At 37.8% G+C, this 21,444-nt stretch overlaps 1 protein-coding gene across 1 annotated transcript in view; it reads right to left on the bottom strand.

The window, feature by feature from the left end:
- Positions 1 to 21,444, bottom strand: part of HECW2 (HECT, C2 and WW domain containing E3 ubiquitin protein ligase 2) — a 218,184-nt gene that overhangs the window by 81,375 nt on the left and 115,365 nt on the right. The window contains 4 exon segments of the mRNA XM_042446267.1: positions 2,806 to 2,948; positions 6,814 to 6,983; positions 11,781 to 11,853; positions 14,759 to 14,853. Coding sequence (XP_042302201.1) covers positions 2,806 to 2,948; positions 6,814 to 6,983; positions 11,781 to 11,853; positions 14,759 to 14,853 — 481 coding nt within the window.

Genomic DNA, 21,444 nt, shown 5'->3' with positions numbered 1-21,444 from the left:
TGAGATGTACAGTTCAAAGGAATAATTGTTCACGGTGTTTGTGGTACTTTCAGGATGAAAATAATATTGCACATGTTAATAAGAAAATGTTGTTTTCTGTGCAGGAAACTTTTCTGGACTAGGAATATGTCCTGAATGACTTTCTGGAAGTGAATAAATAATGAATGTTATAAAATTTGCATCCATGTCACCCAATGTGACACAAAGAATTTAAAATGACCTCCAGATGGCAGCCATGAACTGTAAACTAGCTCTGATTGAATACCTGAAGAAAACATAATCTAAGAATCACTTCCCATCAAAGAATACAGCAGCCTAAAGGTGAAATTTGGCCTGCTATTATTAACCAGTATTCGACGCTGTTAAAGAGTTATGCTAAGGAAAATCATTCAGAGCAGTTGTGGGGCCGTATGTTAGCCAATGCATAAGAATAAGAGAGGGTGATGATTATGGTAATCTAGTTCTTTAAAAGTATGTAAACAATTAAACAACATGCCAAAACTTGGTTATAGTGATAATGATGATACTCTAGCATCCAGCAGTGTGCAAATTTATTAAAAACTCTAGTAGATTAGTATACCACAGGGCTTGAATTTCAGGTTTTTTTACTGGAGCTAAAAGAAACATGATACTCACAAGTTGGAGTATCAATGCTTTATAATAAAAAACAACAACCCGAGTGCATATCTTAGGGAGCCCTTACCCATTTTCTGAGAGTAAGCTTGCATGTTCTAGAACACTTTAAAAGAACTAATCACCCCAATGGGACTCTCCTTTTATGGGCCAAGCAGAATCAAAATTAGCCTGGCCAAATCTGCAATGTATTTTGCTTACCTGCATCAATACCACCTTGGAAAAAGCTGACAAGTATTTTCAAACTGAATTTGTCTTTCTCCTTTTATGCAACGTGTTATTTTGGTGTGGAAATCTGTGAAAAAGGAGGCCATTTGTTTACAAGCTGTGTTGATTCTTGATAGCCATGCAACAGCATGACAACACTGAACTAGAAATTTCACAGAACTTTTTTTAAAAATCTGTATTATCAACCTGATTGGATGCTTGTTATAGTCAAGTATTAATTGTCCCATGGACTTCAGAATGCTCTGATTCAATGTGTGAAATAAAGTATCTCAAGCAGAAATGACTGGCAGCCAGATGAAGTCAAAATGAAAAGCCCTTTGGGTTTCAACAGTTCTGGATTGGACAAATATTTTGCCCCAGCCACTAAGAATTTCTCCTGCAAAGGTCTGAATGGAAGCTGCTCTTGCACAAACCATCAAGTAACATTCCTTGTGTAATCAGTCTCCTAGACACAGTCCAGAAAATCACTTGTGATACACTGGGGATCATTTTAAGACACAACTGTACTGAGTCTCGGAAGTGTACCCAGATGGGAAAATGTGCACTAAGCATGCTGAGACAGCACCTATGCTATCCACATGCCATACCGTGCTGATCTCTCCCAACAGAGACTATTCATCCTGACAACAAAAGCAGAAATAGTACAGGCAGCAAGAATAGCACATGGTGTTGCAGCACCAAAACACCTCACTAAGATAAGCATCTTTGTGAGATACTGTCTATGGACCATCTAAGGAAGACCTTCAGTGGGAACTGAGGAGGCCCACTGGACCATCTATGGAAGTACTCAGTGGACCTATGCAGTTCCTGATACTATTCATGAAAATATTTTTCATAATAGTTATAGTGACTGTATTTAATATTCTGTATTGCAAGGCCTCTGTTAAATACTGTGATGGGCTTCTCTCTTAATGTTTACATTTTTTATTTCCAGCAAGGTAATATAATAAAATAACAGTTAGAGCTTGGGAAAATTACTTTTTGGAACTGTTGTTCCCAGAGTCTCATGGCCAGCAAGGACATGTTGATCTCAACAAATAATTATTCCACAGCCTGACATAAAACATTTTTAGCATATCTTCACCATGTGAGTACTTTGAATCATCAGACCCCTTGACTATAAAGTCAATTAGTCTCTTATTCTACATTTTAAAAATTGATATCAGCTAAGATATTATTAGTGAGAGCCAGAGTGGGGTAACAGTTTGAGTGTTGGACTAGGACTCTGGAGACCAGGGTTTGAATCTCTACTCTGCCATGGAAACCCATTAGTGACCTTGGCCAAATCACACACTCTCAGCCCCAGAAAACCCTGGGATAGGTTTGACATTAGACTTGAAGGCACACAACAACATCAAAGATAAATTAACACACAACCCTTCACTGATGGTTATGCAAGAACCAAATGAGCTTTATATATTTAATAAACTGAAGAATAGATAATATCATGTTAAGGTGGAAAAAGTTCATAAATATATAGTCAGCCTGGGAGTCCATTGGTGTATTAGTGCTGTCCTGACCTTCACTGAAATTAGATGCATCTTTTTTTATGAATAAAATAATATTTGGAAATTTTTGAGCTATATAAGAAACAAGATCAAACATGTTCCAAATAAATTTGCACACTACTGTATGAACCTTATGACTCAATATTTTTAGATTTTGTTTCAAAGAAAAACCATTCCAAGTTGTAAACCATGCTACATGGTGTTTTTGAAAAAAAAGAATAAGACAATGTATACAATGGGGTAGTGTACTTTAAGACAAAATAAATTCAAACCAGATTGTAAGAATGCAAAAGGGCTTAACTTTCCAGTAAAACAATCAATTATCAGGATTGCTGAATTAAGTTTTATTACAGAATGAATTAAGTTTTGTTAGGGAAAGATAATCTTTCTTCTTTCTAACCAATGTAAAATAAACAATGAAATCATATTTGTTTACCCTATTGCGTGCCTTTCCAGCAGTCTCTGGACTGGTATAGTGAGCTTCCCAAGAAAGCGCTTGATGATAGGCCGACTCTTGGCGAATTTATCTTTGATTTCAATTTCTAAGACATCAGTTAGAAGTGCTACAAAGGAATACTTCTGCAAGCAGAAAAAATACATTTCATAACACAAGCAATAAGAATAAATAAATATAGCACATCTGATTTAGTTAGGAGCATCTTAAAGATATTTTTAATCAGCAACTTAAAGATGTATGGTTACAGTTCAACAGTCCGTGTATGCTGCATGGAGATCTATCCACCAGTCCCTGATAGTATACATGAGTAACTGGGCAATATTGTTCCAGAAAACTTTTAAAAATACTAAGCTTCCATAAGCATAAATAAACTGTACATGAAACATTCTCTATCTTAATAAACTTCATTTCCCCCCACAAACAGCTTCTTCAGATTTTTACCAATGAAGATGAAAAATACACATTCCCACACACTGCTATATCCTGTCACTGAAGAAGTTGTTTTTAGTTTGACATCACCAGCCAGAAAAAAGAGTGGCAATTTTAAGTTGACATGGTATCTCACCCAACCTAATTATGCCCTCTTACAGAGGCAACTGATGTGTCATGGAAAGCTTAGAGGACACAACAGTCAGAAATGTCACTGTTTCATCTCCACCCAGAAGAAAATAACCACAAGAAATTCCTCACGCCAGTTGGAGGCCACTTCACCTACCTACAATACAATGCTAGCATGAGGCTGAGGCTGACAAGATGGAGACAAGCAAGTGATATTTCTATAATGTAAAAAATGGAAGGAGCAAGGGGAGGAGGAGACCTTTCATGTTCAGGATTATTATCATGGATCATGCTCAGAAGACTAAAGCTGCCAGAAAATTCTAAACAGAACTTGCAAGATAGCTTTCTGAGGCCTTATAAATACTTGGTCTTCCATATTACAGAAATATCTGTGGTTCTTTGTTTTGATATCAAACTAGAACAATCTAAATTAAATTTCATCCTCTCCTACTACCAAATTCTTTTAGAGGTATTTAAAAACCAAACAAAGCACTTAAAATCTGACTCCTTTCCCCACAATTTAACTCACTGCAACAATTTAATTCTGCAATGCAAGATATGAGGGTTAAGTTTCACCACGATGCAAAAACAAAAACAAAAACCCAACCCTTCACCATATTAGCTGAGAAATTATTCCAGTAATGAGATTAAGATCAACACAATGATGAAAAAACTAGTTGAATCCCTTTGTATCATATTTATTTTCAGGGTGAAGCTGGGCTGTTCTTTAACACACATTTGCAATGCAACCAGTTCATTTTGGGATTTGCAGACTTCCAAAAAGAAACCAGCAGTGGAGAAAAAATAATACATTTCAGGCATACAAAAACATAAACAGGTTTTTGTTAGAAAGAAATTCCTAGTGCATGGAGAAATAGCATGTGTTCCATTTAGATGAATAATGATTTAAGAAATAAGTCACTGGAAGATGCCGTAGGACAAAGGAAGAAGAGTGTGTTTCCTTCTAAGAAAAGATAACCCAATTAGCCTACTTTCCACATGAATTGGAAGGCAGTATCTATACTGTTAGCTAAATTAGAATAATGAGCATAGGTATATGATACCCTTTGCATTTACAGCATTTCTAAAAACACATTATTTTGTTATATCAGTAAAAGTTTAGCTGTCATTCTTGGGGTTTCTCACTTCCCAAGGTTCTAACCTTTGTAGATAGATACAAACCAATTTAAGAATGCGCTGTCAGATTAGAAAAAGATTCCAAGGACAGAAGAGTTGTTTAAAAAAAACACGATTGGAATATATTTTGAAATATAGGTACATGTTGCCTAACTAACTTTAGACCCAAGGGTGTGAATATCATATTAATTAAATGTGACCAATATGTAAACGTTGGCCTGTTACAGACAGCCAAAATAAAGCTGCTTCGAGTCACTTTGGAGGTATGGTATTTCAATGATACATGCGTCCTAAGAGTCCAAAGGCCGCACCAAGCCACGCTCCAGTCCTAAGGACTGGAGTGCAGCTTGGTGAAGCTTCCAGACTCTTAAGACTCATGCATCATTGAAATACCATATCTCCAAAGTGAACTCGAAGCAGCTTTATTTTGGCTGTCTGTAACAGGCCTCTATGTCCCGTGATGATGTGGCCCTTTGTAGAAAAGATTGTTGTGTTTATTTAAGGTAAAATATAGTTATTTATGTTAGATATAGTGTATGTAATAAGAATCTGTTGGGAGGGGATGACAGTATGGATTTTTGGGTGTGACTGCTGGCATGTTTTTGCGTTGCTGGAAGGGTTTGTTTGTTTCTTAGTTGCATTGGCATTGATATTGGGAGGACTGGAGAAACACAGACTTACCATGTTGGATTGCAGTGTGTCTGTGGTAAACAATGCAATATAGCTTGAGCTGGGACAGAGAAGGATTCTGCTCCAGCCAATCCTATAGCTGAGCACCTGCCTATGACAGGCAAACTAAAAAGCAGCTGCTTTTAGAATCCATTACTGAGCATGTGTGGACAACAAAATAGAGAGAAGAGGGAAAGCATATAAGCTTGCCTCACCAGCTGCCTCAAGCATGTTAAAAAAAATTATGACATACATCTATATATCTGGGCACCAAAATAGAAATCGGGGGGGGGGGGTGCAGAGCACACCAGTGACACCCTAAAGAGGGGGGGGTAACACCACTGCTTCACAAACATCTACCTTTCGGAAGAAAAGGACTGTGGTGTTTGTCTGCATTCCTTTAAAATGCTGGAGAGATGATATGAGTGGGATGAAACACAGCAGGAGGAGAAAGGAAAGACTCCAGAATTTTTTAAAAATTAATTTTAATGTTTTTTTTAAAAATCACTTTTAAAATTCTTTTTAAATTTTCTTTAAAAACATCACATCTTACCAAATTTTCACTTTAATGACATGAAACTGTACAAGTAAATATATTTGGGCTGTGCAAATGATATTGTTATTTAAAGGTATAATTTCAGTTTTGCTAGTTGTTTATGTCATAACTATTACCATTAAATTCGGTGACATCTGGCAATCACAATTTATGAGTAACATTAGTACAAAAAACATTATTAAGGATTCTGGATGGGGTGGGATGGAGGAGGTCAATGGCAGAGATGACACCATGAGTTATCGCGCCGGGTGATGCCTACTCTAGTGATGCCCCTAATTTTAGTTAAAAAAAAGTTTGCTGAAACGTACTGAACTGCTCTTCTTTTTTATGGCATAGGAACCTGTGCTTATTTCTTCAATGTTATTTCTGCCTCTGGTGCCAATTTGACCGTTAAATAAGTGATGCTCAGCAAGACATCTACTTCACTATCTGAGGTACATCTATAGTCCAGCATATTCTTAAAACAGGGGTGTGCAAATTGTTTCTGTCCTAAATGCTAAGCAATAACTTCCACTATTAGACAGCATCCTACAAAGGCCAGAAGCCACAGAATAGGGAATTGCATGTAGTCACAGAGAAGATCAGTTTCCCACACTTGCTTTTTTATGCTCAAAATGTTTCTATGATCAAAATGCTTTTATGCTCAAAATGATCCCTTTCTTAAGTGCCTTTTCCCAAAGAAAAGTTGGCCACTGCATGTGTGTGTGCAGAATCACTGGAAAATGTTATTTGTGTTTGTATATAATGTCTAGTTAAACCCCTAAAATGGCTTGTTATCTTGTGAAAATAGCTGCCTGTTAAAATTTGTTCCTGGCATTTCCAGGAATCCATGAAACATTCATCATGCCAGGAGGAAAAGCTGAATGGCTGACAGTAGCATGGCTCAGATACATAAGCAGAAGCCTAGAAGATAAATATTCTCACTTGCAATTCCGATGTCAATTCCAATAACCAAGTAATATTTTGGCATAGTAGCATGCAGCAAGACCCAAGGTCCCAAAACACTAAACCAGCTCACTAGCACAACCTCTGCAACTGAAAATATTATTTAGAAAGCTATCCCTTACCTCTCTGTGCCAAACAGGGTTGGTTGTGTTACTGATGATAGTAGACCGCCTCTCCTGGCCGTGGTGAGCAAATGTAGGAAACGTACTTTTTTTCCCAGGCTGAATGGACATCTTTAAGTAAGGGTCAGGATTGAAGAACATTCCTTTTTTAAGTCCAACTGCTCTAATATCTTTAAAAGACAGAAAAAGAAAAAGAGAAAAGGAAAACAGAAAACACTCCCTCTTTTCAATTGCCTTCACTTTATTCAGGTTACCATTAAGGATTCTTGCTTCTTGAATGCTGACTATCAGCCAATACTTATAAAATCTGTCTATAAAGTTGCACAGTCTATTATGGACTCACTACTTACCCAAATCAGTATCCCTCAATTTAGTTCAGGCTACAGCCTCCATCAGTCACAGCCATCATGGGAGCAAGGCTTGCTGTGAATGACGAAAGTTGTAGCCCATTTCACCTGGAGGACACTTCATTGGGGAAGGAATGAGATCCTATATTTATGTCAAACAAACTAAAAATGATCATCTACTGACAAACTCATATTAGAACAAACTCTAAATTGGGTTGTGGCCACAAATAATTTGAGGTGACACACCATTTTTGATAAAAATTTTCAGAACAATTTGACTGATCACAATGAGTTTGATGAAAGCTTCCTGGCCAACATAAAAAAAGGACATTAACAGAAGGATAAATGCTATTATTTGAAGATAAACTCTATTTTCTCCCAAAATCACACATTTCAGATCATTCTTCATGAGTTATGTGCATGGATTATGGGTAAAATCTAGGTAGATCCTAGAAGCTGGCTGGATCTCATAAAGAGGACTGGAGAAGATGGGTGAGAAACCTAGAATGTGCATAACCAATTCATTATGTTAGGATTAAAAACTCAACGTAGACTAAAATAGGAGCAGAAGTAATGAATTAACCAGTAAAAGTCTGCTCAAATTACATGAGAGAATATGTAGAAGCTACTGAAAACGAACACCTCTCTTATCTGAAGCCCTGAGGCACTCTCTTTCAACATGTGATAGTGCAGCCTTCTCTGTTAAGAGAGAGGCTTCCATATGACTTAGTAAATTATCATGCCAAAGATACATAAATCAGACAGAGACCTCATTACTGAAAGGCAATTCTAATGTCTCTCTTCAACTGTGTACACTGTTGATTTAATTTTGCATTACTCTGGAGCAAGAAAGAAATTATGATACAGAACCTCTGAGAGCCAGTGGCAGACTGATTACTTTATCAAGCAATGCCATTTTACAAAAGACTTCTTATTAAAGTATTCAGAGCGTTTCTGTTAATGGCCTATAACAGAATATGGGTCCAGTCAACTGTCTCAGGAGATAGGTACATGGCATTTTCATCCTTGGCTCATATTTATTTATTTATTGTTTCATTTCGTTTCATTTAAATGTCACCTTTCTCCCAGAGTGGAACTCAAGGTGGCTTCTAGGAACAGTAAATTAAAATGTTTACAATAAAATGGAAAAACAATTAAAATCACCTCATAAAACATATTAAAGTATTTTTAAAAACAGCCAAAAGTTTAAAAAATAAATAAAACATCCCAAGCAATTTTAAAAAATGCTTGCAATCATGCATCGATCAGAGCAGAGACTGCAGTCAAGAAATCAGATGACTTGGACTTGGAAGGGCAGCTATGAGGGAACCAGACAAGATCCTGAAGTATAAAGATATATCATTAAATACTAAAGATAGGATTGTCCACGCCATTGTATTTCCAATTTCTACATATGGTTGTGAAAGCTAGTCAGTGAAGAAAGGTGATGTGGAGTGGGAATCAACTCATTTGAGATGTGCTGCTGAAGAAGAGTTCATGTTCAGTTCTGCTATTCTGTTTTTAAAACATTGGCAATGTTTCCCTTAAAATGTCAGTTCCCTCATGTGAATACATTTCTTTCACACTGCTGCTTTTGTAGTCTATCCAATATTGAATCAGGCCCTTGGTCACTTGTAAGCAGCTCTTCAAAATTTCAAGCAGGAAGTCTGCCCCCATCTACCCTGGAGATGCTGGGCACTGGACTGGCAAACTTTTGGGTGCAAAACATGTACTCTATCACAGTTGTGTTCCCACCCTTTGTGTCACCAAGTGGTGATGGGGCTGCCAGAGAGGCGGTGGCGACCACAAGGGCACACTCAGTCTTCTTTTTTTGTAGTGGCAACAGCAGTCTTCTGATGAGGAAGCCTCTGCCGCTGTAGCAAATCTGGGAGAGAGGTGCAGCAGGAGGAAGGCCTGACTGGGTGTCACCCCTCTTCTAGGGTGTCACCCAGTGCAGTCCACACCCCCATACCCCCCTAACGGTGCCACTGCTCTATCACTGAGCTATGAGCTGCCTACTTTTTTTATTTTCACATGTTTGAAGTGCTGTATAAACCATCTATTTGTTTGCATTAGGGGTAAGTGAAAGAAAACAGTCAGTTTACTGAATGGCATCATCATACTACCTTCCAGGTTTGAAGGGAAAGAATTACATATCTGGACTCAGGCTGCCTTAACATACCTGCTTCTGATGAGGTTTCCAAGCCTTGACTATTTGATTTTATTATTATTATTTTTAAATTAAGAATGGTGCCACATTAGCAGAAGAAATGTACATTTCTAATCAGAGCAAAAGTTGCACCTATGTATCTATATTATAAATTTTATACATTTCATGGAAGAGCTAGGCATTCTAGAAACTTGTAAAAAAATCTAGGAAAAAGTATATGTGTGAGTCCTTCAACAGCTAGCTAATTATAGAGTAACACAATGATAAATGCATATATGTTTTATGGACAAGTGTGTGTGTGTGCGCGCACGCTCGCGCACGTGCATTTCATCTATCTGGGAGGCAGAATTTCCCTAATACAACTTTCTACAAATCACCAAATTGTCCCTAAATATGTGGCCAGATTAGAAAACTAAACATATGGCAACAGATTTCAGAATTCAGCTTATGTGCCTTAATTAAACGTGTCTTTAGTTTAGTGCACTGGACTATGACTCTGGAGTTCAGGGTTCAAATCCCGGCCTAGCCATGTAAACCAACTAGGTGACCTTGAGCAAGTCATATTCTCTCACCCTCAGAGAATAGCAATGGCAAACTTCCTCTGAAGAAACTTGCCAAGAATGCCATAAGTGGGAAATGACCTCAAGGCACACAAAAACAAGTTTAATAATGCCTCAGAAGATGCTATGATTTCAACACTATACACACACACACACAAATAAAATTAGTACATCAGATCAATTAATTTTGCTGACTGTTTTTTTTTCTGGGCCATATTCATTCTGTGCTATTTACTAACGTACCCAAAACTTTTATTTTGTGTCATCTTTACACTGAACAATAATATACTCCAACAGAACTATTTTCCGAAAAGGAGGTCATCCATCCAGCTGCTAGAAAAGTGTGTGCATCATCAGTGCAGCTGAACATTCTAGGTCACCATCTTAGAACACATGCTGAATGTTTTCCCCTCTAAAATAGAATAATTCCACCTGTCAGTTTATGTATAATATCAAATAGATTTGGTGCAAGATAGCTGACCTTGCAGAATATGATCACTGTTAGAAGGAACTGAGGCGAAAAAGCAAGCAAGCGAACATTAACCAAGACTGGAGGACAAATCACCATGCAGAACCAATTAGGTTCTATGACAACTTTGGAGTGAGCAGGGATAGTTTAGAGAATATCTTGCTGTCCCATTTCATATTAACATGCACTCAGTCATGGTTAAGTTGGAGAGCAGGAAAAGTTGCCACCATTTCCAACCCCATCACCTTTTGCCCTTCTTCTCCAGCTGTTGCAGCCTTCCCCCCCCCCAATTACTACTGACTTGAAGGGGGAGAGAAAGCACAAAACTGCTTCACATCTCCATCACGCTTCCCACAGATTTCTCTAGGAAAGAGCATATTAAGCAATCAACTACCCCCCTCCACCTCCCAGCCTTGTCATACTTTATAGCAGGTCTTTCAAATTAACTTGATTCAGATTACCTTTCCATTAAGCTTCTCTCATCTGCATGAACTTTGATTTATGATTTCTTTGATGTCTTGGTGAATATTGAAATATTGCTAATGCTTCCAATCGAAGCTTCATCACATTCCTTTTTTCCACACAAGAAAGTAATATGAGCCATACCTCACTTTCATACTAACTTTCATAGGACTGCAATCCTATTTTATTTTTCAAGTCTGAGCTCATGTCTGCAGCAGAAGATATATGCCTTCTATCTTTGACAGCAAAAAGACAGTTTTATCATTTACTTTGAAAGTAAATACTTTCAGGCAGCCAAATAAAATGACTTTTTTGCAATCAGAGTCTGCAACATACAGCACTTTTTGAAAAACCATGTTCATGTCTTTGGTATTAGCTAGGCATAAGGCAAAAGAGGGTCAGAATCAGGTTTCCAACATGAGTTGTAGAGTTGAAAAAAATACTGTTTTGATAAGAAAGTTGTATTTAATTACATTTCTTATTGCTCCTATATCTTGCCCACTTTGTGGGAGTTCAGTGTGATGTATTTTGAATCATTCATTTGTCACATTTAGTTTGGCCCTTGATTTGGAGACTATTATTAATTATCAGGGAGGTGTCTTGCTTTGTTTTGATTCTGAGAAAATACTAGTTTACTTATAGTTGAATCACAAGTGCATAAACACTGAGTTAGATCCAGACTTCACTTTCCATGGAGAGATTTCAGTGAAGATTTTTTTAAAGGAAGTAGGTAAGGCAGTGATTTCTGCCAATTCCCCTTTCTCCCTGCAGCCTGTGGTGCCACCTTCAGTAAGAAGAAATATATATATATATATATATATATATATATATATATATATATATATTCCAATTTACATATCACATTTGGTCATGTTCTTGTGTTCCTTTAACAAAATTCCCTAATTTAAAGCAATAAAAGACACACACACACACACACACACACACACACAAATTCTTACCTGAGAGTGTAAAGCTAACTAATTTTCGACAGTGTTGACCTGCAGAAACACCTTCAGTGCCTTCGGCCCCCATCTAAAAAGATATATTTTTATTTTGTAGTGATCTTTGCATATGACAACAGTATGTAAATTTTAAAAAGAACCTACAAACAAATGAAAATGAGGATGGCACACATTCTTTAAACTTAAGATATATGAATAAACTGTCATCTGTTATGGCCCTTAAGTCACTGGAATTTCTAGAAAACAAAGCATTGCACATTTCAGTGTGTCTATATGTGTGTACGATAGTGAAAGGAGTGTGATTGATTGTCCCAAGATTTCTAAAAGCCACATGATAAGAATTAACATGTGGGCCTCTTTGAAGCTACCCTTGGAACATATAGTGAAAAAGAAGGATAACTATAAATAAGTTTACCATGGTTATCTGCTGGGGTTTGGTTCCAGGGCCCCTTGTGAACACCAAAATCTGTGGATGCTCATGTCCCATTAAATACAATGCCATAGTAAAATGGTGTCCCTAATATTAAACGGCAAAATCAAGGTTTGCTATTTGGAATGTATACTTTTTTGAATATTTTAAAGCTGTGGATGCTTGAATCTGTGGATAAAGAATCTGTGGCTATGGAGGGTCAACTGTAATTCTTACCTCTTTCTGTTACATTAGAAAATGAAGAGGTTACCTAAATTCAAAGGCATCAGAATACACTTTGCTCTTTGTTGAGTAACAGTGCTCTTACGTTCCATCCACCCAACCAAATGGATGTCTCCGTCAAATAACGTGCCTTCTACACAGCCTTAAGCCATGGAATTTCCATTTTTTAGGATCAAGTTGTATCAGGCACTTTAAACATTTAACCTGTCAAGTGTGTACATTCTCAATCAAATAAATCCTCAACATGATTTGTACTTAAGGTGAAAGAATATGACTAGGGAATGCATTGAGTGCTTTTAAGATTCTTGATAGGAAATCAGTAACATAAGTACACAAAAGCTTTGCACAATTAGGCCAGCAGACTTCCATTAGGTCACAGTTGGTTTGAGAGAATACTACTGACAAAGCAGGCAGAATGTGTCAAAGGTCAATGAAAGCCCCTTTACTAATTTCCTGTTATATATTTCGACATTCAATTTAGAATAATAAATCACAGAGTTGGAAAAGACCACAAGGGCCATCCAGTCCAACCCCCTGCCATGCAGGAAGTCACAATCAAAGAATCCCCAAAGGAGACTCCACTACACTCTGAGGGAGTGTGTTCCACTGTCGAACAGCCCTTACTGTCAGGAAGTTCCTCCTAATGTTCAGGTGGAATCTCTTTTCCTGCAGCTTGCATCCATTGTTCCTGGTCCTGTTCTCTGGAGTAGCAGAAAACAAGCTTGCTCCCTCCTCAATATGACATCCCTTTAAGTATTTAAACAGGGCTATCATATCACCCTCTTAACCTTCTCTTCTCCAGACTAAACGTACCCAGCTCCCTAAGTCATTCCTCATAGGACAAGGTTTACGGACCCTTCACCATTTTAGTTACTCTCCTTTGGACACGCTCCAGTTTCTCAACATCTTTTTTGAATTGTGGTGCCTAGAATTGGACACAGTATTCCAGGTGGGGCCTGACCAAAGCAGAATAGAATAGCACTATTACTTTCCTTGATCTAGACACTATAATTTTATTGATACAGCCTAAAATTGCATTGGCCTTTTTAGCTGTCGCATCGCACTGTTGACTCATGTTCAATTTGTGATCTACTTGGATTCCTAGATCCCTTTCCCATGTAGTTTCATTCAGCCAGGTGTCGCCCATCCTATATCTGTGCATTTCATTTTTCCACCCTAAGTGCAGTACCTTACATTTCTCCCTGTTGAATTTCATTTTGTTAGCTTTGGTCCAGCTTTCTAGTCTATTTTGAATTTTGATCCTGTCCTCTGGGGTATTAGCTACTCCTCCTAATTTGGTGTCATCTGCAAATATGCTAAGTATGCCCTCAATTCTATCATCCAAGTACTGTAATTGATAAAGATGTTGAATAGCCCTGGCCCCAGGACAGAGCCTTGTGGGACCCCACTGGTCACTTCTCTCCAGGATGAAAAGGAGCCATTGTTGAGCACCCTTTGGGTTCGGCCGGTCAACCAGTTACAAATCCATGTAATAGTTACCTTGCCTAGCTCACATTTTACAAGCTTGTTTGCAAGAATGTCATGGGGAACCTTGTCAAAGGCCTTACTGAAATCAAGATACTGTATACTATATCCACAGCATTCCCTTCATCTACCAAGCTGGTAATTTTATCCAAAAAAGATCAGCTTTGTCTGGCATGACTTGTTTCTCTGAAATCCATGTTGACTGTGTTTTTATTTCCTTCACTGGTAATTATCTTCCTCTTCCCTTTCACTTTCCATCAGCTGATCTGATTTTATTCTTCCCTCTTGGATCTCTTCACATATCTCTCTTCTATCCCCTGCCCCTCCAATCTCTCAACCCCTCTACCTCCTTTGTTCACATTCTCCAATCTCTCAAATTTCATCCAACATAATACCACATATTCATTATAATTATACCCATCAATGTTTCATCTTAGAAATATTATAATCCAAATAGATATATGATGTTGTGTAATGAAAATCAATTATATTTTTATTTGCTAGTTGTTAGTTTAAGTTAAATCTATTTCTTATTAGATTTAAGGTTTTTTTTAAAAAAAAACAAGTTGTGTTTTGATTTTGTTGCTGTTGCTTCAGATCATAATGTATGGGATAAAAAAATCCCTAAAACACTGTAAACTGGAGGCATATTCCACAATCACTCATAAACAGAAGACTCAAAATGGGAGGATTTCACTTATCACATCTTCACCTTGAACAACTTCATTAAATCAGGTCATTTACTGGGAAATACTAGCAGCCATCTTAAATTAGCAGTTTTAATGTTAGTGTTAAAGAGAAACTTGGCCTTGAGTCAAAAATGAATAAATATACTTACCATCACAGCAGGGTTTTTCACAGTGATACATGGAGTTGTTGCACGCAGGGCTCCACTTATGCCATGGTAGTATTTAAAACAAATCTTTATTTCAGCTGGGGGAAAAAGAATACAGGAAAAGAAGGTAGTTCTTGCAAGATTCATGCTGAATGGGGACTGTTCAGCAATGGAACAGCTACTTTAGAAGTGAGATCACAGTTCATTGAAATTTATATTACTTTAAACATACCAGTTTCTCCTAATTATCTGGAGAGGGTCATGGCAACATGCTTACCATGAAATTGCTTAAACCCTTAAACTCTTGCTTAATTCTAGCAAATGGTTTTCCTTGGATGAAAGCCAAAACCCTACAAACTTAATAACCTTACTGGTTATTAATTCATATCTTTTAACAAATCAAAACTGAGAGATACAGAAATTGAAAAATGTATTTGGGCTTTTGGTTTTCCAAGATCTTGGCCCAAGTTAGCAACAGACACTTCTTCCTTTCAAAGACATATGATTTTCTTTCATGTCAACTCTTCTACAATGTCCACATAATTTGGCCAGAAGAATATAATATTCAGGAATAATGTACAGGTAGCTGTAATAATAATAATAATAATAATAATAATAATAATAATAATAATTTTTGGATGTGTGAATACCAAGTGAACTGCAGAAAATTCTCAGTTCTCTGTTATCTTCGCTAACTGAGTTTCTCAAATGCTATGAAGCCCATTTTTGTCCAGGAAACAAATTGTGATGAATACTTTTTTTCATCCAGGCTCCAGTTTACACACTGATGCACTTCCTCAGTTGTTGCAAGACTGACAAAACTGGTAGCAACTTGTAGTGCATTCAAGAAAATGCTAAGGCCCTGATAGAAGCCAATGTCACTGCTATGTCATATTTTCCATATTATCATTGGTGGAGGGAAGACCAATGAAAGATTTCCAACTCACTTTTATTCAACCAGTGTAATTTTTTTATATGATGGCAACTGAAAATGCTTGGTGATTCATTATTAAGAAGCTAGTGGGATACATATTAAAAGGAAAATAATATTAAACGAATATCACAAACATTTTGATAATTAATTCTAGAATTAAAAACTAAGATAAAACCTATTCTGCAAAGAAGTTCTGGGAAGACAGCCCTACAGTTAACCTTTAGATACATGCTAGATCAGGAAGCTTGCAACATATGCCAAGGTAAAATGTATTTAACCAAATGTATTAGGTGCAGAACAAACACATGTTGGTGACCTTGATATAGATAAAATACATAGGAAAAAAGTCTTAGAACAAGCTCAAAACATGTAGACAACACAAAGTGATAAAAAAGCAGCAAAACCATCATATAATGCCAGATAAGTGGACATCTGCGAAAAACAAGGTACAAAACCAGGAACCTGCAGATCGTGGTTCAAAGGAACATCTGGGCTGTGCGTATCCAAACCTTACATTAAATGATACAAAGGACCAATACCAGTAATAATAATTTCAGAAGGGACCCAAAGCGAAGACAGAAAAGTCTTGTAGCAGATAAAATTTTTGACAAAATTCTATAAAGAAGCTTCAAAAAGAGACAAAGGGTCTGAGCAAATGGCCAGGAAACCACAGACCTAATGTTGACCCAGTTCCGTCCCTGGGCCAGCATAGAAATGTCCTGCTATATATTCATCTGCCCACCACCATGCCATGGAGCAGATGCTGCCCCATGGCCCTTGCCAGCCTCCACTGTCATGTCTTCCAGTAACAGTGGAAACATGATACACCCATGTGGCACTCCAATCGGACATCACAGGCTGCAACAGGGGCCTTCAGTGAAGACACGATGACAGTGGCAGATAAGGGGCACATGGATCTGTGTGGTGTACCAGCTCTGGTTTTCAAGAGCCCCCAAGGCAAGCAGCCCATCTTTGGCGCAATGCTAAGGCCTCTTTGAGCCGGGATTGGATCAGAGCCACCAGATCACCGTACAGACTGACCGATCCTGGTTTGGGGCTACTGGCCTATGTCATCCATATAGGAAAATGTGAGGTAAGGGGGAACACAAGCCTTTTGGCCCATGCACACAGGCCCAAAATCAGAGCTCCTGCAACTGGAAAGCTCTGCAGGGACTATGCTATAAGATCTGCTAAAAACAATTGTTAGATTTACACAAAAAATATCATTTTTTAAAATGTTGCTTATTGTTGTTGTGCTATGACTATGAATCTCTAGTCTCCAAGCCTCTGAACAGGGTAGTGCTGTTTACTTTATAATAAAGAGCATAGTGAAATGGTATCAAGGCTGATCTCAATTTAAAAATAATTAACTCTAAGCCTATAGTAAGATCATAGAACATAGCATCTGTCCAGAAATTGAAAATTCATGATGGGAGATTCTGACCTGCTAAATTAACAATTCAGGTGAGGAATGGCCAATTACAGAAGCCATGTTTTGAGGAGAATCTTCACTAAGGCATAATTTATTAAACACCATTGTTGTGACCACAGCTGATGCCAACACTATTGCTTTTATCTATTTGATTTTATTGTTCTTTTGTTGTTGTTACCCACCTTGATCCAATACAGGGAGAGGCGGGATACAAATAAATATTATTATTATTATTATTATTATTATTATTAGTGAAGTGCTAGGATTATTTAGATCAGGGGTAGGCAACCTGCGGCCCGCGGGCCGGATGCGGCCCGGCGAGGCCTTGGGACCGGCCCCAGCCCGGTCCTGCCGCCAATTGCCGCCGGGCCCTTTGGGGGGTGATTGTCTATAGAAGCCTCAGAAATATACATTCATCTTAACATTTTTTTAAAAATCAGCAAATTTTTTCACGTGTCCTCCATTTTTTATTTAAAAAGTGCCCTCAATTTGAAAATTTTGTCCTACATTTGTCCCAGTTTATTTATTTATTTAATTTTTTAAAAATTATTTAATTATTTATTTTTTGGCTTCGGCCCCCCAGTTGTCTGGGGAACAGCCACCTGGCCCCCGGCTCAAAAGGGTTGCCTACCCCTGATTTAGATGATCAAATCAGTGAGCACAGGCATGTGGACTGGGCGGTCAACAGAAATCATCCTATTGAAAGTCCACTGACTTGTAAGATTCAAGCCACCTTGAATCCCATTTTGGGAGAAAGGTGAAATATAAACCCAATAAATAAATAAATGAGTATTGTTGGTGCAGAGGTTGCCCAGATCTTCCCATAATTAGGAGCAAAACACTAGTCCATGCGCATATAAAGGACAATACGTACTTGAAGATGCATTACAATCTGGGCTCTATGTGACAATCACTTTAGAGGTTCAGGCAGGAAGTCAATTACCAGTCATGACCAAAAAATTTTTTTACATCTTCAGTGTGTTTTTTTTAGCAATTTACAAATATGACTAAACTATATATAGGCCAAAGGTAAGTGGAAATGTATGACTGTCCAGGTGCTATTTTTAAGATAACAGTTGGAGCCTATCCTCATTTTTATTTCAAATATAGTCCTTAACAAAGATCTGTTTTTTGGAAGCAACAGAAAAAATATGCATAGCTTCTCTACCAAGTATTCATTTCCAGCAGACGTTCATGATTAAATCAATCAAATGAGGAAAGAAATAATGGAAAATGACATAAAGAGTCTCTGCGTGGAGCAATTAATGGACATTGATCATGTAACAGTATGAGAGCTCTGGATGTACAAATTTATCATATTAATTAACTTTTTAAAAGATATCACTAAAATTTATCAATCTGCAATGTCTTCTGTATTGAATGAAAATGTCCCACATTGTATTTTTATCTCTAACATGCCATTGATCAGCAGAATCTTTTCAGGGATTGGGAAAGCAATTAATGTTTAGAGTCAATTTCACTTTGAGTCTAGCAGGAGTTGTAGCTAATCCTATAGACACCACAATCAATCAGTTGTTCTTACTGTTCATTTAAAAAAAAGTTCTGGGAATTAAAAAGCTAGGTTAGTAGTAACACATTCATTATATTTACTGCTTGTACAGTAAATATAGAGAGCCAGCATGGCTTCGTGGTTTGAGCATTGGACTACGACTCTGGAAACCATAGTTTAAATCCTTGCTCAGGCCTGGAAGTCCACTGGGTAACTTTGGGCAAGTCGCACTCTCTCAGCCTCAGATAGCAAATCTTGCAATAAAATCCCCGTGACAGTGTTGCCTTAGGATCACCAAAAGTTAGAAATTACCTGAAGGCACACAACAACAACATTAGTACTGTAAATGTAACACTCCTGGACTGACCATTTTCATCTAGTTTAGAGGAAAGCTGAGATCCGTATTATCTTGAACCTGGAATTCATATTATGTAGATGTAGATTTGAAGAATGACTACCAATTGTCACTGCTGTTTTATTTTTTAAAATAAAAAATCTTGTGGGTTTCACTACAAAAGTCAGCCAAAACATCAGCTTAATAGGTCATTCAAAATCCAAATGTAGGTCAATATAGACCTTGAGTAATGCTTGCGGGGGCTGTCGGTAGAAGTCCCAACATTTGGAGGGCCACAGGTTCCCCCATCCCACTCTAAACAGGTTTATAGTGGCTCATCTTTTCAATATCCACACTGGGGGGGGGGGAGCAATTCCTTAAATACTGCTGCTGAAGTAAATAGCTCTGTTTAAATTGAGCTCTTTAAAAGATACATACATACAGTCTAGGCAAAATGGGATTCAAGAGAGACAGTTCAAGCATGACATGTCATCATTAGGAATGGCTGATTTCTATGACACGCTGCAGATTTCTATTTTGAAATCTAGTCCACAAATCATTTCCCTTAAGGCACAAATTTCACACTGGGAATGAGATTCAATTAATCCTGTTTGGTTGACTGTTCTAATTTCTTTTTTAAAAAAAACAACAACACTGCTTGCAGAAAATTTTAATTCTCTTTGAAATTAAAGATGAATGTCCAGAGACAAGTAAGCAGAACTCAGCTTTATTTACTGCAGCCTCCTTTGAAAACAGATTCTAAAGTATGCATTTATAACATAGATTTAAATGAATGTTTCCATGTGAAAGTAAAAATGGGATTGAATCAATTTGGAAATCAGTATATGTCAAAGTGGCGTAGACTGGAAGTAGACATACCCATCTATCACTACATGTGTACATGTGTGTGTGAACATTTTCAGCCAAAAACAAGGTGTGGATTTGTTAACTGAAAGTCTTGCTGCTTCAGCACCATTTCTTCCTCAAATAGCACTTATTCTTGCCTTCACTCCAAATTAGCTTCGTTTGCTCCCAGTAAATGAGGATAAATCTGTTTGGCTACATCACAATCTCAATCTTAGCAGAACAAAGTGCTGAAAAACAAAACAAATCAGCTACTCGGGTGTGTGGCAAATAAACTGTGGATCACCGGAACCATGTATTGGAATGCAGCGTGCAGTGGATCATCATGAAGACTTGGCCCTCTCACCATGCACACATACACACAAAGGCTGGAAAGGGGGGGGGAATTGTTCACAGAAGGAAGAACTTACTAATGAAAAGCAGCCCTTGTTTGAATACCTATTCTATGTCATTCTACAGCACTGAAAATAAACCAAGCTCCCCCTATTAAATGTGTTAACACTGGGACAAACTGGCCAAGCACATCCATACTGCAGTAGTCTGAACAGGAAGAATACCTACACCATAGTTTTGCACAGGCCAGTTTTGCCCAATACAGTGGGCCCTCCACATTCACTGGAGTTAGGGGTGCAAGTCCCCCCCATGAAAGTGGGAAAACTACAAATGAAAAAAAAAACCTTTACCTCTTTAGGAATCTCCAGCTCCAGTACAACTCTATGGTCAGTTTCCTCCAGAGGGTGACCACAGGATCATGCTGGAGGACCTACAAATGCCTAGAGAAGAGTTGTTAATCAAATCCATGAATGTTCAAATCCTCAAAAGCAAAGCCGTAAACATGGAGGGTCAACTGTACTTAACTTTAATTCATCATCCTGTTGTAAGGAGAGGACAGGACGTATTCTCTGCAGACCAGAGATGTGGCAAAAAAAAGGAATTACAATCTCTCCAGAAGTGACATGTTCCCAGTATAGACCAAGATTTTCATGTGTACATAAGTCTCTTCTTTCCTAAAGCTCCAAAATCAAGAGGAGTGTGGCATTTCAGGCAGATATTACTTTTCACACCCTACGCCCAGGAAGAGTGACATTGCCTGACACTTCTGATGGCATTAGCACTGTCTTTTTAGCAGTTGAGAGCCTAAGGGTGCCTTCTCATTGCAATGGTAAACAAAACACCGTATTTAGCAATTTTATTTCTTTTCCTTTATCTTCACATTGTTTCCTGAGTAAAAGAATCAAAGTCTGTATGTGCACTACATTCACTCTTTGTGATGTTGTTGTTGTCGTCATTATATTTATTTGTATCCAGCTTTTTGGAATGTAGTGGTTTGAGTGTTGGATTATGACTCTAGAAACCAGGGTTCACTTCCCAGCTTGGCCATGAAATCCACTGGGTGACTTTGGGTACGTCACATGCTATTAGCATCAGAGGAAGGCAATGACAATCCTCCTCTCAATTAATTTTGCTAAGAAAACTCCATGATAGCTTTGCCTTAGGGTCACTGTAAGTTGGAAGAGACCTGAAGGCACACAACAACAAAAACAAAAATATGAAGGAGTAGATCAAGAAACCAAACTTAAGGTTTGAGGGTCAGTGAAAAAGGTCCTTGTACAGT

This window comes from Sceloporus undulatus, chromosome 1 (assembly GCF_019175285.1).
Source record: "Sceloporus undulatus isolate JIND9_A2432 ecotype Alabama chromosome 1, SceUnd_v1.1, whole genome shotgun sequence".
Lineage (NCBI taxonomy): Eukaryota > Metazoa > Chordata > Lepidosauria > Squamata > Phrynosomatidae > Sceloporus > Sceloporus undulatus.
The sequence above is the reverse complement of the archived record's forward strand: the minus strand, read 5'-3'. Positions and strand labels throughout refer to the sequence as shown.